Here is a 14,817-nt window from a genome sequence, read left to right on the forward strand (position 1 = left end):
ACCTAATTAAGAGCACTGCCAAGGAATTGGGCCAGATAGAGACCACCCAAAACTCATAAAAGACTCTGAGAGCTGGGAGTGGTGGCAGGAAAAAACAATTTCGCAGTCAGAGATGGGCAAAATGTTCAGACTGGGGCTGGCAAGCACTGTTTGTGCAGAAGGTGGAGGAAAAACCAAGACACCACCCAAAACCCTTAAAGTCAGAGGACTACAGCCCATCTGAAGAGCCAGAGGAACTACACGCTTGTTTTGAAAGAGATTGGTAAATAAAGAACCACGTTGAGTAAGTTTATTTAAAAAACTTCTAACTATGAGTACATTTATTAGGGACCCGTGAAATAAAATTAAAACTCTGCCTACTGTATTATTTAGATATAGCTTCCAAGATACTATTCCACAAGAACTTAATTCAAAAAATTCCTATGTGATATACCTCTTTGAAACCACCTATGGAGAAATCGCGCTATATTCTCTGGATATTATCTGTAAATAAAAACTCTTCTAACCTTCATGTAAGGGTAGCAGATACACATTTAAGCAATTAGCAGTTGAAATTAAAAAGGAATTTGCTTATTTGCAAAACAAAACCCTACAGAACTCGTATACAAAAGCATTAAGTTGGTGAGGAGAAAAGGGATTGACATTTAGCCTGCACATCTAATTACAAAATCTTAATCTTATTCTGACATTCCAAATCAGCAGACCATTTAATAAAACTTGGGATAGTTCTGTCAGTGTAACTGATTCCTTAATTAATACAGCAGTCTAACTCTGAAAGAATTATGTTTTCATTTATCAGGATGCTTTCATACAAAAGTCTCATTTCTGCTAAGTCCAAGTCTGGAGAAAAAATATTTCAGTAAGCATGCTGTCGAACTACAGCTGAGTAACACGTAACTCCTTAAAGCAGTACAATACACACAAAAATTTAAAAAAAAAATAAATCTTGTAAAAATGTTGCTGAAATTAAAAGCATTCTTAACTTTGGAGATTTCATTATTATTATTATTTTACTATTACCATTTGCAAGTAAATGACATGGTCTGTATGGTACTGCTGTGATATTTGTCTGCTATTAACTGGAGATTCTGGTCAAACAAAGGAAAGAAATGTTTAGAGACCAATTCTCTGTTAGCATAACTGTATTGATTTCATTAGACTTATGTCAGAAGAAAACATAGGCTTCTGTTTAGATAGAAAAAAAAAAGGCTATGTTTGCTTTTATTAAAACATATTTTAACCCAAATAGTAGAGAGGAGTGACAGGATCCACTCCTAAATCTAACAAAGTATATGTCTGAGGTTTGGTAACTTTGCCAATCCCATCTCCAATCATTTTTGTGTGTGTGTTTGTGCATCACATACACAAAGCTCGTAGGAAATTAAGCATTATAAATCTTGAAAAGAGCTTGTACACTTATTTTTTACTGTGAAACACAAATTTATGCCACAGTTAAGTCTCTTTGTTCAACAGAGGCCACAAACAAAGGAAAGCGGTTTAAAACCAATGCCAATGATATACTCCAATATTTCTTTTCTATGCTTCAATTCATTAAGCAGTCTTGGTGAAGAAAGGCAGTGGGAAATTCACCAGTCCCTCTATGTAACATGATGCACTAAAGCCCAAACTGGGCCTGAGAATGTGAAAAAGATTTAGGGGAAAGGGAAGAAATGTTCACTGTACCATGAACTAGTGAAGGAACAAGTTTCTCAGAGTGCCTCGTTCAGGGTAGTTCTCAGATGGATTTTTATTAAGAGATGCAGGAAATACAGAGCTCAAATAGTCCTCCAGGGCATGTCAGGCTTATGAAGTTAAGTAAGAGCTGGGCCAGCTAAGACTAATACATATATATATATATATTTATATATATTTTAGAAAGGACAATTGTAAAAATGAAACTTGGATGCTCTGCTTTAAATAAAAAGGATTTCCACAAATGCAAACTGTATGTGAAACCACATAAATGGAGAGCAGCTGTATTCATTTGCAATTGCTCCTATATTCTCAATTCCCATCTAAAGACACTACCCTTTCCGGAGATAATGGGCAATTTTCTTGCAGTGATAGCTGTCACCTGGATCTGTTCCTAAGCTCAAACTGGGAGTTGTGCTTCATTACACTTGCTGTGTTTGTGATGAGGATTATCTGTGGGTGAAACAGAAACGAGAACAAAACAAAATTCTTCCAAAAGATGGTCACTGGAAGTACCAGGCTTACAGCAGTACTCCACTGAAGTGCTTCAAGACCACTTTATGATTTTAAATACATTTATTAGTGGTTATCTACTTTCCACAGAATTTACCTGACTACAATAGCAACAGACAAAGAGCTAAGTACATTTGCAATACTGACTTCTATGACTCTGTAACAGAAGGTATCAGACTTACCGCTGAAAGTCAGACCGCAGTTGTACAACTCATTCATTGCTGCTAGTCTTTCCAGTTTAAAAACTGCTGGAATAACTTTGACCCCAGGAACACAATGCTGTGACCAGGTGCTCCAGATACAACATCTGCTGCCACATGCGGCTGCCAAGGCAATAGTGCTTGGCTGCAACATTTTCCACCTCATAAAGTTATTACTCAGTTCACTGAGTTCCAGACCAATGTCAGAGCTGGCACTCCCGGTCACTTTCCCCATAAAAAGCCCCAGGTATGTCTCTGAAGATTCTGGCTGCCACTCTTCCAGTCATCGATGAGAAAATACCTTGGATTATATCACTGCTGCTTCTCCGTTGGACAGACAGAAGGTTGAAGCAGATCTTAGGATCTTTAGGAACTGCTGTTTCATGAAAGGGGACAGGTGCGACTGCAATTAACTCTTCTGAAGCTTTACTCTTCATCATATGAGAATCTGATCATATAACTGCTTGAGTTGGTGTTTCAGCCCACTCCCTGTGTACCACCTCCTGAACCTCTGTCTGCATATAAGGACCCACTCCCTTACTAGGAAGGGAAGTTTTGAAACAGCCTTTTAAAAGACTGTTTAAAGAACATTATTTTCAGTATGTACTCATGCTTGGAACAGCGGAGTGAAGGAAAGCACACCTCTGGGTCTGGATATGTGTCTTTCAATCTAGTATTATTACTATGAGCAGAAATTGCAAATAGTTTGGGCCAAAAAAAAAAAATCCCCTAGAAAAAATCTTTCAGTAGAAAAATCTTCCTAGGGAAAGTAAAAGCCGAAAAAAAATCAAATCCCAGCTCCTTCACTTTTGCCTTGTTCTTTGCACCCCTTCCAGCTCTGAAGGGAATTTGAATGCACCAATACAGCTGTGATGTACCACACAGGTCTCCCTCCACCATATACTTGAGTTAAAACAGTAATAAGTTCTGGTACTGCATATATACTTTGGGCTCTTTCGTGGCATGGAAGCCAAATGCCAGTCCCTTTTAGGCCTAAATTGCTTATTCTTGGGACCCAGCTAGCAGAGTGTTCCTTCCAACCTAAAAAAGGTTATGGAAACTTTTAAGATCAGCTGTCTGTTCCCTGACAGGACAAACTGCCTGGGAACACCTACACTAAAAAGTCTACAGTCCAGTAGCAGAAGCAATGGAGGGTTTGAAGCCCCTTGCAGGACCAGCTATCAACAATAAAGCTTGAAATAAACTTAGAAAATCTTACCAATCCAGTCAGTTCATCTGACAGAGGTTGTCATAAGAACAATTCCTGAAACCCATCCAAGGCTGAAACAGGTGAGATCACTAATACAGTCTTCTGTCACATTAAATGCAATATTTATTATTCATCGTCCATCTTTTCTATGTTAGTGAAAATGAAACACAAGTGTTCATCAAAGGGCTCAGTCTGTGAAAGCAGTTTTGTCATAAAGAGCATGCTTTCCAATTAAAATAAAGAAAGGACTGAAGTTCTTTATCAGCCCATGAATAGCATAAAAATTCAAACCCACTTCAGAACACTTATTTACATTGTCAAAACTTGCACAAAGGTTTGCTTTTTCTCTGCAACAGACAAGCTTGCCAACCTAGCCTGAAGAAGGGTGAAAGGTGCAGGAGGTGCTGCTCTCATCCCCACTTTGCTGTTGGCGATAGCCTGAGGGGCTGCATTCCAGTTCTGTTAGAGGCTGTGAAAAGCCTCTCCTTCCTCCTACCCATTGTACTCACTTTTATTTTTTAAATTAGCACACATTTTCCGTGAGTAATATCTGCATATAAGTGTTTTAGTTTGAAAAGCACTGAAGGTGCTCAAAATGATGGCTAGGCATTCAACAACAAAGCTTTTAATAAGACACTTTCAGGATGCCTCCCTTCCTGTAATCTCACTCAGTGTCTCCGTCTGAGCTTCCTCCTCATGCCTCACTAGTCATTGCCATTAATGTTCACGCTGCATTTGGAACTACAGCAGCTGTAGGTGTATCCAAGGCTGCTTGACTTTACCTACCTCAGGTACCAACAGGATAACACAGTGTGCTTTGTAAGCCTGCCTGGGACAACATGCACTTAGCAGAATGAGCCCATACTGCGGTGTGTGCTATCACAATTTCACTCCTACTAGAATCTGGAGGGCCTGCTTTGAATTGAATGCATATGCTATTATCACACCTACAAACCCCTGCTCCGGAGAAATGTCACTTGAAGCCAGGTTCTGAAATCCAGGCTGTGGCAAAACAACTCATAACCTCTGTTTTTGACAGTAGCCTCCTGTCCTGTTTTTAACTTAGCCATTTTAGGAAGCTGTGTCCCAGGTGATCACATGTGCCTCAGCTGAATTTAGACAGAGAAAAGGCTTAGACCTGTTCTCAAAACCCAGGACTTCAAATTTCACTCCAAATCAATCGGCAATCAATGCAGGTCACAGACTGCTTTTCTTCCCACTTTAAGCAAGAATGAAAAATCAGCATCTCAGACCTCACTTTGATAGGAATACAGAGGTACAGTTGTTTGAAAACTTCCAACTCAACTGAGACAGTTCTGCCTAAGAACACCATTCAGCTTTCCTGCAAAGAGCATCAGCTCAAAATGTTCTTTAAATTCCATTCTCAATTTCCTACTTATCTCCAAGTGATGTATCCAATAAACTTACATAGATGCATAACTACATATTACAGCAATACCTTAATTCAGATTCATCTTGTATTTCTGCATCTGCTCCTTGTCCATTTAATTTTTCACTTGTGTTCTCTGCATAATTTAGCTTGTATCCTGAAGCCTTACAGAGTGGAAAATAATTGCACAGTTATCTTTCTGTCCTTCACATAACTATGATAGCACTTCTGGCTGTGAAAAGCTACGATTGACACTACCATTATGTTGCTGAACTAGTCTTAAAATAGGTACAGCATTTACAGCAACTACAACTTCAGAGAAAGAGTCAGAAAAATCTTCCACTGGCCTGAGCAGAGACAACGAAATTCCCACAGCAACTGCTTATGGCAGTAAATCATGCAGTGCTACTATTATTCAGTAGTTGTGAAAAGTATTTCAGTTCGGAAGGGGAAAAATTGCTTATCAAATCTTAAGAACTATGGAAAGACAGAGCTACTCAATTAGTTATGAGCAAAGAGGATCCTTTCCTTTACGTTGCACTCTTTCTTTCTGCTGTCACAGAGTCGTGCCTACCCCTTGATCTGACTAGCTATGAGCAGTGAAATCATACTCTGTCGTGTTCCAGCTGGCGATTTCCACGGTCTGTTCTCTAGGAACACCTAGAGTGCTCCCACTCCAGGTGGCTACAGGCATCTATGCTTAGTTTACTTTTTCTATCTTCATTAATCACAGGCACATTAGAAAGGACTAACTAAAAAAAAATCCACTAAAATTGATTTTCCTCTATTCTGAATACCAAAGAAAAATTGGTGTCAAGCAGCTTTTTGATGGGAATTCATGCCACATTCCATTTTCCTTTGCACACAACACAGGCTCTGCTTATGCTAAGAAAGCCTGAGGCAATATGAAACTGTCTGAGGTTAAAACTACTATTTGAAAATAAACAGCATCAAATACACTGTCTGCCCTGAATGAAGCATAAGTGCTTTGGGATTATGATTCATTGTCTTGCAGTCTTCCTACTCTTGTCTCCTTGAAAACCAACAGCAGATGACAAAATAAAGATGTCACCAACATTGCAAAGAAAATTACAGTATTGGGACTTTTCTCTCCTCCGCATTCCATAAGCAGGCAGACAAAAAGGCAGACAGAAGGTCCACTGAGGAGGACAGAGTACCCAGTGACTCAAGACTCCAGCACTTTGTTTCTCCCTTCTTCTTTTTTAACTCCTTGAAAAATCACCTACTGCTTTATCAGTCTTAGTGGGATAAAAGACAAAAAACTGATCACTATCCCCTCCAAAGCCTCTGGAAACATCTTGGAAGGGAAATACAGCAGAAAAGTCTCAAGCAAGGGAGAGTAAAAGGACAGAGGGAGACATTTGTATCTGCTTTTCTTCATTACTCATGGCATAATTTCTTTTCCATTGTGATAAGAAAAAGCAACAGATAAACAGATGGACATCTCATCTATCTTCAGGCTTTCCCTCCTTAGAATACGGGTTTCCAACAACTGGTCCAGAAAGAAGATCTGACCCAGAAAGTGCCTTGAAGATAATGAGCTGCATACTGAGCAACTGAGTATTTTGTTTAGCTTGGGACAGGAGATGGAAATGAAAGTATGTCTGAACTGACTGGCCTGGAAACACCAAGATAACTGTCCTTGGCACTAGTGACACAGACAACGCTGTCTGTCCAACTTGGAATATGAACATCACCAATGATTAGACATCAGTCACTTGAAAAAGCCATCATTCTGTCAGGGTGAAAAGTGGCTCATTTGAAACAACATTCATCTCAAATATCGTGGCTCTCTGGAGGAATATTCAATTAGTGTCCAGAAGCTCTGCATGTGGTACCACTCGGCAGTTATTTTAATCATCAGGAGAGACTAGCAATGAAATAGCACAGTAGATAACAAATTAAAAATAGAGAAAAGAGAAGCAAAAAAGAAAACGGGAACAGAACTTCAGTAAGATACTTTGGCTATTCATCTAAAAGGAATATAATTTCATCACTGAGTCCTTGCCTCTAAAATGCAAAGAAACAAATGTATGTCATACATAGGAAATCAGCTTGATGGCCTAATATTAAGAAACATCAGAAGATATTGTCCAGCGAATGGTCAGTCACAGTCAACACAATTTTTCTTTCTGCTGAAACATACTGAATTTGTTTAAGAGTGGTGAAATAAAGTAACAGAAAAGACTTGTCTGGATGCTTGAGTGGTAGATTCACATAGTGAATTAATGTAATAGTGGTACCAGTACAAAGTTTGTTCTCAGAATATGAAAACAAGAATGTGAAATTCCCCATACTTGGCATACACACAAGAATTGGTATATTAAAACTGAAATATTGACTTTTCTCTGATGTGCCATACAACAAAACTACAGGATAGTTAGGAAGATAAATGCGGTCATGCTGGTGTTTGAGGATCAGTATCTATTGATGCCAGCCACATGACAGGGCACTACTCCTGAAAATTTGCCTTTGGGGTTTTTCTGGGGGGACTAAGGGGGGCGTTAGTCATCAACATAAAGACCAGCCTTCTGCCAGTTCCAGCAGATGTGACCATCTTTTCTATTCTCTCGTCCTTCCATATGCACCCATCCTAAAGCTAACTGACTGAAAATGTGTAAGAGGATGGCAAGCACAGCCTGGAAGCAGGATTTCCACTGGCTGGATCCAGACTCTGCTTCTCGGCCCTGAAGAAGTTACCTGCGACCTGCTCTCCTGCAGTGCTGGTTAACCCTGGACTCCAACAAAGTCATTTGGACTTTCAACAGCACTGACAAATAAATATATATTTAAAAAAAAGGCTGAACTAGCAAAAAATTAAGTCCTTAGCAGCCGTTTCCCTCCCCATAACTTTGTACTGAATTTTTTACTACTTTCTCTGCAGAAAAGTGAGTTTTAATTATTTGACATCTCAGTGGTAATGCTGTTTCAATACTCCAACTAGAAAAGGTGACAACTACAAAAACTGCTTTTTATAAGAACACATTTAATCACTTAACATTCGCATCTTTAAACCGATGTGTAAAGTGCTACACAGAAGCTAAATATTGTTCGAAATTTCTTGGTTTTGTTTATCCTGTCAGCACTCCTTTCCATCAAAGCGCAGACAAAAGTTTCAGCCACTGCTCATGACATTAACAGGAACAGAACAGTTGAGTTTGTAGTACAGCATTAAAACTGGAGGAGCTTTCAGTTTCACTTCATACAACTCCCCCAGTAACAACGCCAAGCATATTGAAATCACAGCACTGATCACAAAAATCACCTTTGGGACAGCAAAGCACAGACATGAGCAGCGGTCCTATGATATTTCTTATGTAACTGGGCTTACACTGCTGACTAGAGAGCCTATAAATCAGTTTCTCCATAAAACTCTGAAGTCATAGGTGCCAGATACAAACATTTTTCTTATAATCCCATTCTTGATCTTCTCATGTTATTATTGGACTTATTCTTAGCTACATTGTTGCTAAAATAAGTTGCTCTTTTTTTCCTACAAAATTTGCCAAACCCACTGCTGGAATGCATTTGTATTATCCTCTTGCTAGCAGAACTCCAGTAACATTCCCATTGACCTAATTGCAGTTTTTGGCTTGAAAAGATGACACGTTTGTGTGAATCTGGTAAAGCTGTTTAAGCAGGGACACTAGAAATGAAGTGCCCATGTGGCCCCTTTCATCAAGTTCCAGACTGAATCCCCTGAGGAATGTGATGGCATTTCTTCTCCCTGCTCTTTTCTAAAATCCTATTCTAAGCTGCTTTAAAAAAAATATATCAAAAATCTGACAGAAATAGACCAGAAACTTAAGTAAAGACAGCTGGAAAGATGAAAGAGTGATAATGTTTAGATGCAAACCAAGCAACACGTCCCAGCAACTGGCAGGGACTAAAATCTGTCCCAGAAACGTACGTTATTTCATCTGCCATTAAAGAATACAGTGTCAGTGGGGAAATCTCAGAAACCACAACACAATTACATTGTTTTAAGTCTCTATTTGAAAACATTATCTCTACTGGAGAAAAACAGCATTTTATATATACACCCATAGTGTGATACTGTTACAGCAAACCTTCAGGTAAAAAATTACAGGACAAAAACGATTGCTCAGCAATAGTTTAAAGCCTTGGTAGATACTGCACACCATTATTAGGTGAGCAGTTCAAATGTGGCAATATTACATGAAAAACACCAAACAAGCAATATTACATTCCACACTAGATTCTGAACACTGTCTGCAGAGTCTCCATACCAAAGCTACTCCTACTTTTGCCCTTGCTGCTAAAAAATGGGTAAAGTCCCATTTCATGGCAGAGATGGTGCCTTTGACTTATACCTTTTAATCTTCTTGGATGTGCCGACAACCCCCCATTCAGAGTTTCCCCACTTTCCTCTGTTATGAAGCTCTGTCAAAAAGATCTGAATTAGTGGTTAAAAAGATCCTAAATTATGGTTGTACCTGATGATCCTGAAGGTCTTTTCCAAATGATATGATTCTGAAATTCTATGATCCAATGGTCCAGGGATGCATTCATAGCTATGTCTCTACTGTATCTGCATGCTGTGTTCCCAACATATTTCTGGTTATGACATATATTCTTAATTTTATAAATCTTCAGTCACCCCAGCGGCTTCCTTACCTGCACAGATCTTCCCGTCGTAGGTCTCACACACCCAGTCATGGCACTCGCACAGCGGACCATAGTATTTGCCAGCCTCCGTCACTTGGCAGATGCAGACTCCACAATTGCACCTGCCCCTGCCGCTGCACAGCTGTCCCCCGGGGACGTGGCACCTGAGCTCTGCCTCGGCCCGGGACAGGTGGCATGCAGCAGGACTGCCCAAAGCACTCCTGAGGAGGACAGCAAAGAGAAGAAGCTGTGGTCAAAGCCAGGGGCTGTGGGGGAAACCACCCCACTGCCAGGGCTTCACCTGTTCCCCAAAGCACCGTTTTTAAGGCCACAGCTTTGTTTATGGTTGTAAACTACTGCTTGCCTCAAATCACCCAATTTTCTTCCCTTTCATCAGAAATCTCCTTGTTATCTGCAGGAATGTTTACGTTGTATTGTAATTACCATGTTAAACTGCAATAGGCTCATCATTTTCATTACGCCTATCTGGTATATATGCATATACACATAGAGTTTGATTATCTGCCATGAAACATTCTGATTTGAATTATTCCAAAAGCTTTAAAAATGACATATACATCCAAACATTTAGGCACCATAACTGGAATACAGAATACCAAAAAGCAAGCCTATGGTTGATTCTACTAGAATATATTTGCAAAAGTAATCCTTTTGCAGTCTTCAGGCTGTCAGATATAGAGGATCTATGACTTCATCTGAACAGAAACAGGAGAAATCACTGACTTCCATGTAAAAGTATAGTTAGTGGCTGTGGTTTTAATAAATTCAGGAGAATACAGATGTGAGATCTGGATTGTACCATGCAGTGGAGATCAGGACTTGCAGGACATACACAAGGAAAATCAGGCATTGGCTCTTCAGTATCAGGACTGCAGGAAAACAAAACAAAGGACCGGCCAAGGCCAGGTGCCAAAGACAGGTGTTCACAGCGCTAGGGAATGCTGAGGATCCAGGTTAGTACTTCTCAGGCACTAGATGTTACATGCTTGGGAGTAAAAGAGCCGCTGGCAGTAAGCACAGACAGGTGCTGGCCCTGGTGGAGGCAAAGAGCACAAGGAAAACCACCCTGCTGTGCTGCCACACCAAGACGCAGGAACACACACGGATTTGTGGTTAGGCTTCTGCTCAACTCAAGCAGAACGATTTGGTGGTTTGGGTACAAGCAGCCATCACTGTCCAACTTTTCCCCACTTTACTATACAAAATATCTCCATCTCGGACAGGAAACACCTCCTGGCAACAAAAAGCCCTGACACCCATGTGACACCCGTCCGCGCCCTCCTCAATCCCGAGCACCTTCCCTAGGTACCACGGGGCAGCAGGCAGGGGAAGAGCTCGCACAGTGCCTCCCAACTCTCTCCACACCCCGACCCCAATTTGTCAGGAGGGTGCCAGCCCCACCATGGTCACTTCAGAGCCACACTTACCTCAGGGACGGAGTGGCGGCGGGGCGCAGGCCAGGCAGGGAGGTGATGGCCACCACCAGCAGCGCCAGCCCCGGTAGCCCCCGTGTACACATGGTGCCGAGCTGCGTTCCCACTGCCTCCTGCGGACAGATGGACGGACGGACAGACGGACAGAGCTGGCGGGTGTGCAGAGAGCTGTGAGCTGGGCAAGCCCAGCTCCAGGGCTGCTCCCCCCGCGCTGCAGTGGCGCTGATTAGCTGCCTGGGAGCGGGATTTGGGCAGCGCTCTGGGAGGGAGGCCGGTGCCAAACCCCAAAGTTTACAGTCTAAGCAGGGAAGTAATTAGAAACAGTTGCGCAGCCAGATGGTTTATTTTGATGTTTTAAAAGTGGCCCGTGCACAGATGTGAACGAACTATCTCAGTCTCAAAGCTCAGGCACCGTAAATATTTGAGGTATGCGTATCCCTGCGTCCTTTGATGGATGGCTGTTTGGGATAAGTGCTGCGAGGCGGTCAGGGAAACGTGCACGGCCGAGGTGTTGTCTGTAGGGACTACAGAGGGGACAGGATGTGTGATCCCCAGAAGCCCGGGACTGAGTGGCAGCAAGCCTGTGCCCAGGCCCTGGGGCCATCTGCTGAAAGCCTCACCCTGTGCCAGCCACACTGCAGGCTGGCACCTGGCTGGGTGACCCCAAATAAAACATCCTGAGTGAGCTGGCGTCCAACACCTTGTTAAAATACAGCACAGTGCTGCATCACACCAGTGGGTGGTTTTGGAAGTGGCTTAAAACTAAGCTATAAGGAAGGAGGCGCACTCCAAATGAGTGAAATTTGGCAGGAATGGCCACACATATTTCTTTGGAAAAGTCATGCATAGAGGGATAAAAAAGTCTCTCCTATGAGGAGAAGCTGAGAGACCAGGGACTGCTCAACCTGGAGAAGAGGAGGCTCAGGGGGGATCTCGTCAATGTCTATAAATACCTAAGGGGAGGGGGCAAAGAAGATGGGGCCAGCCTTTTTTCAGTGGTGCCTGTTCACAAGACAAGTGGCAATGGGCACAAACTGGCACACAGGAGGCTTCCTCTGAGCACCAGGCAGCACTTCTGTGCGGGTGATGGAGCACTGGCACAGGTTGCCCTGAGAGGCTCTGGGGTCTTCTCCTTGGAGATCTTCAAAAGCCACCTGGACGTGGTTGTAGGCAAACTGCTCTGGGTGGCCCTGCTGGAGCAGGGGTTGGACCAGATGGCCTCCAGAGGTGCCTTCCAACCTCAGCCATCCTGTGGTTATCTGTCTGATTGCCTGATACTTCCCTGGTATGGAAAGCTCTTAAGGAAACAAACTTCCACCATGTAAGATAGTATGGCATAGGTGTCCTGATCTACACATCCATGTCTGCATTTCTGAAGTAGGCAGTTCACAGAAGCTTTCACTGGTTCCAGAGCCTAAGGCAAAAGCTCTCAGTAGCTTTCACAAAATGAATAACTTTTGGTTTATTCTCATATTAAATATCTGGTATACCACAGATTATACTGTTCTGGAAACTTTTTAAGATTTGGTTAAAAATCCTTCTATTTAGATGCTGCCTTTCCCAAAAGTGTAATTAGGCTTAACATAGTGAACTCAAGTGTACAATTCCCAGGATTACTGCTACCAGACATAGTTCTGCTAGTGCTCTTCCTGTGAACAGTAAGTCAAACAATTGACTTTGCTTTGCTGGTCTTATACAAGCCAAAAGAACTGTTTTTAAGTTCAATTTGGGGCCTGTAAAGTCCAATTTTTAGACAAGTATGCATTCAATTGAAACATAAATTTTCATTGAAACATGAAAGAAGAGATTGGGAAAAAATTGTTCTAGCCTAATAGTAAATACACATTCTTATTTCCAGAAGATATAAAACCAAACATGATTCAAATGGACTATTTAAACATACGACTTCTGCCTTATTTTAATAGATTATCTTGAAGCTGTAGCCTGTAAAACTTGCTGTCTACTTGTAGTGTGCTATCCTCTATACAACACATAATTTTGCCCTGTAACATGAACAAGAATATCTAGGAGGAAAAAAAAATCTTACAGTCCTGCATATAGCTGCTGCTTATTTTATACTAATTTTGTAACAATTTTGCTGCCCTTTATTGTATATTTCCCATTGAAAATATGTTAAAGAATTTTCTCATGCAATGCTGATGGTAAAAATCCTGTATTAAGACCAATCTATTGGCTTCAGTCTTGCAAATTGTTTACCATTGTGCTAAACTCTTGCATCTGACTTTGATGGATCTAGTGAAAAGGTAAGTAAATTGGCAGACTTTTATTTTTGACAATCCTTGAATTTTGAAGTCCATGCTTAATGCAGTACTATGAGTTCTGTGGGATAGTTTTTCAAATTCATCTGTAATGTTACAATAAAAAAAATCAAAAAGGCAGCACTTTTAAGAACAATGTAGTTGTCAGATATTGTACTGCTAGAAGTCTGGAGTTACAGAGGAATAAATAGAAAGCTTTGCATTTTAAACAATAGTAATTCCCTTTTGGCACTAAATTTATCTTTCATCCACACACTAAAATGTTGCCATCTGTTCGTCTTCCTTCTTTTTTCCTGTGCAGACTGGTGGTGATAGGTGTGTGCAAGACCTTTGAGTGGCCTGCAAACTGTAACTTCAAAGGTACGAGGAGAAAACATCTGTCATGATATGTTGACCTTATCACTTTCTTATTTTTTATTTATTTACATCTGTCAGGGTTTTAAGCAGTACACACATTTTGGCTGTGGATCTTTTGATTTTGGAGAAGGCAGTTAAACAGCCCAAGGGTGGAGTATTTAAAATGTGCACCCAGAGCTTAAGTTTAGTAATTGCTTTCATATGTGCTTGCCTCTATTACTGTATCTCAGTGCTTCCTTACTGGATTTTAACCTTTGCTTGTGTCTATTATTTAATCATTTAAGCTTTGAATGTTTGTGTGCATGCATATATACATATATGCATATATGCATATACATACATTGTGTACATTTATGTACAATGTGTGCATATATGTGCACTATGTGGTCTAAGAGGCTCCCAAACAGAATGTAAAATCAATTTAAAAGGAACCAGTCTCTTTCTAAATGAGAACCTCACATGCTGTCATGAGGACAGCTCACTTCCTTTCAGCCACTCCTGTATGTAATCTTAAAGAGCTTTGTTCTTTTCTGGATAACATACACCTACACTAAGTACAGTATTCATAAAATGCTAGCTTTCCTACACATTGGAGTTTCAGACGAAGGCTTTAGACCTGTAGGTGCTTGGTACATGTACACTTAACACTTTGTAATGTCACCACCTGCAGAGAAAAAAGTAGAGAAGAGAAAATCAACACAATGCTGAGGAGGAGGAGGAGGAGGAACTGGAACGTACTGCTAATATTGAACAGCCTTCTGAAAAGTAGGCAATAGATTTAAGTAACACTTGTCAGACAAGAAATGTCTTCAAATAAAGATGTGGAACCAAGAAAATAGGTGCTGCTAAACACACCTACACCTGAACCTCTGTTTAAGTCCATCACTATTAGCATTCTTATTAAAAGCCTACAGGATCTGGTATGGATTTTTCATTTTCTGAAGGCAAGCAACATCATAACTGTCACTGTGCCAGAATTGTTCCAGTGTTTGTTCTAACACTGGAAGAGATCGTGCAGAGAGGTTGAGGAGTCTCCCTCCTTGGAGATATTCAAAAGCCGTCTGGACATGGA

General features: G+C 41.1%; 1 protein-coding gene across 2 annotated transcripts in view; it reads right to left on the reverse strand.

Annotated features, from left to right (window-relative positions):
• ITGBL1 (integrin subunit beta like 1) overlaps positions 1 to 11,205 on the reverse strand; it is a 145,903-nt gene extending 134,698 nt beyond the window's left edge. Inside the window, exons 1-3 of one of the 2 annotated variants that reach the window (XM_035557119.1) lie at positions 11,104 to 11,205; positions 9,665 to 9,876; positions 9,484 to 9,585 (exon numbers count right to left, since the gene is read on the reverse strand). In XM_035557119.1, the coding sequence (XP_035413012.1) occupies positions 9,484 to 9,585; positions 9,665 to 9,876; positions 11,104 to 11,195 (406 nt within the window). In that variant the 5' untranslated portion in view covers positions 11,196 to 11,205. The remainder of the gene's footprint in view (positions 1 to 9,483; positions 9,586 to 9,664; positions 9,877 to 11,103) is intronic. The other variant, XM_035557120.1, reaches the window with a different exon arrangement.
• Between the last annotated feature and the right edge of the window lie 3,612 nt (positions 11,206 to 14,817).

This window comes from Cygnus atratus, chromosome 1 (genome assembly GCF_013377495.2).
Source record: "Cygnus atratus isolate AKBS03 ecotype Queensland, Australia chromosome 1, CAtr_DNAZoo_HiC_assembly, whole genome shotgun sequence".
Taxonomy (NCBI): domain Eukaryota; kingdom Metazoa; phylum Chordata; class Aves; order Anseriformes; family Anatidae; genus Cygnus; species Cygnus atratus.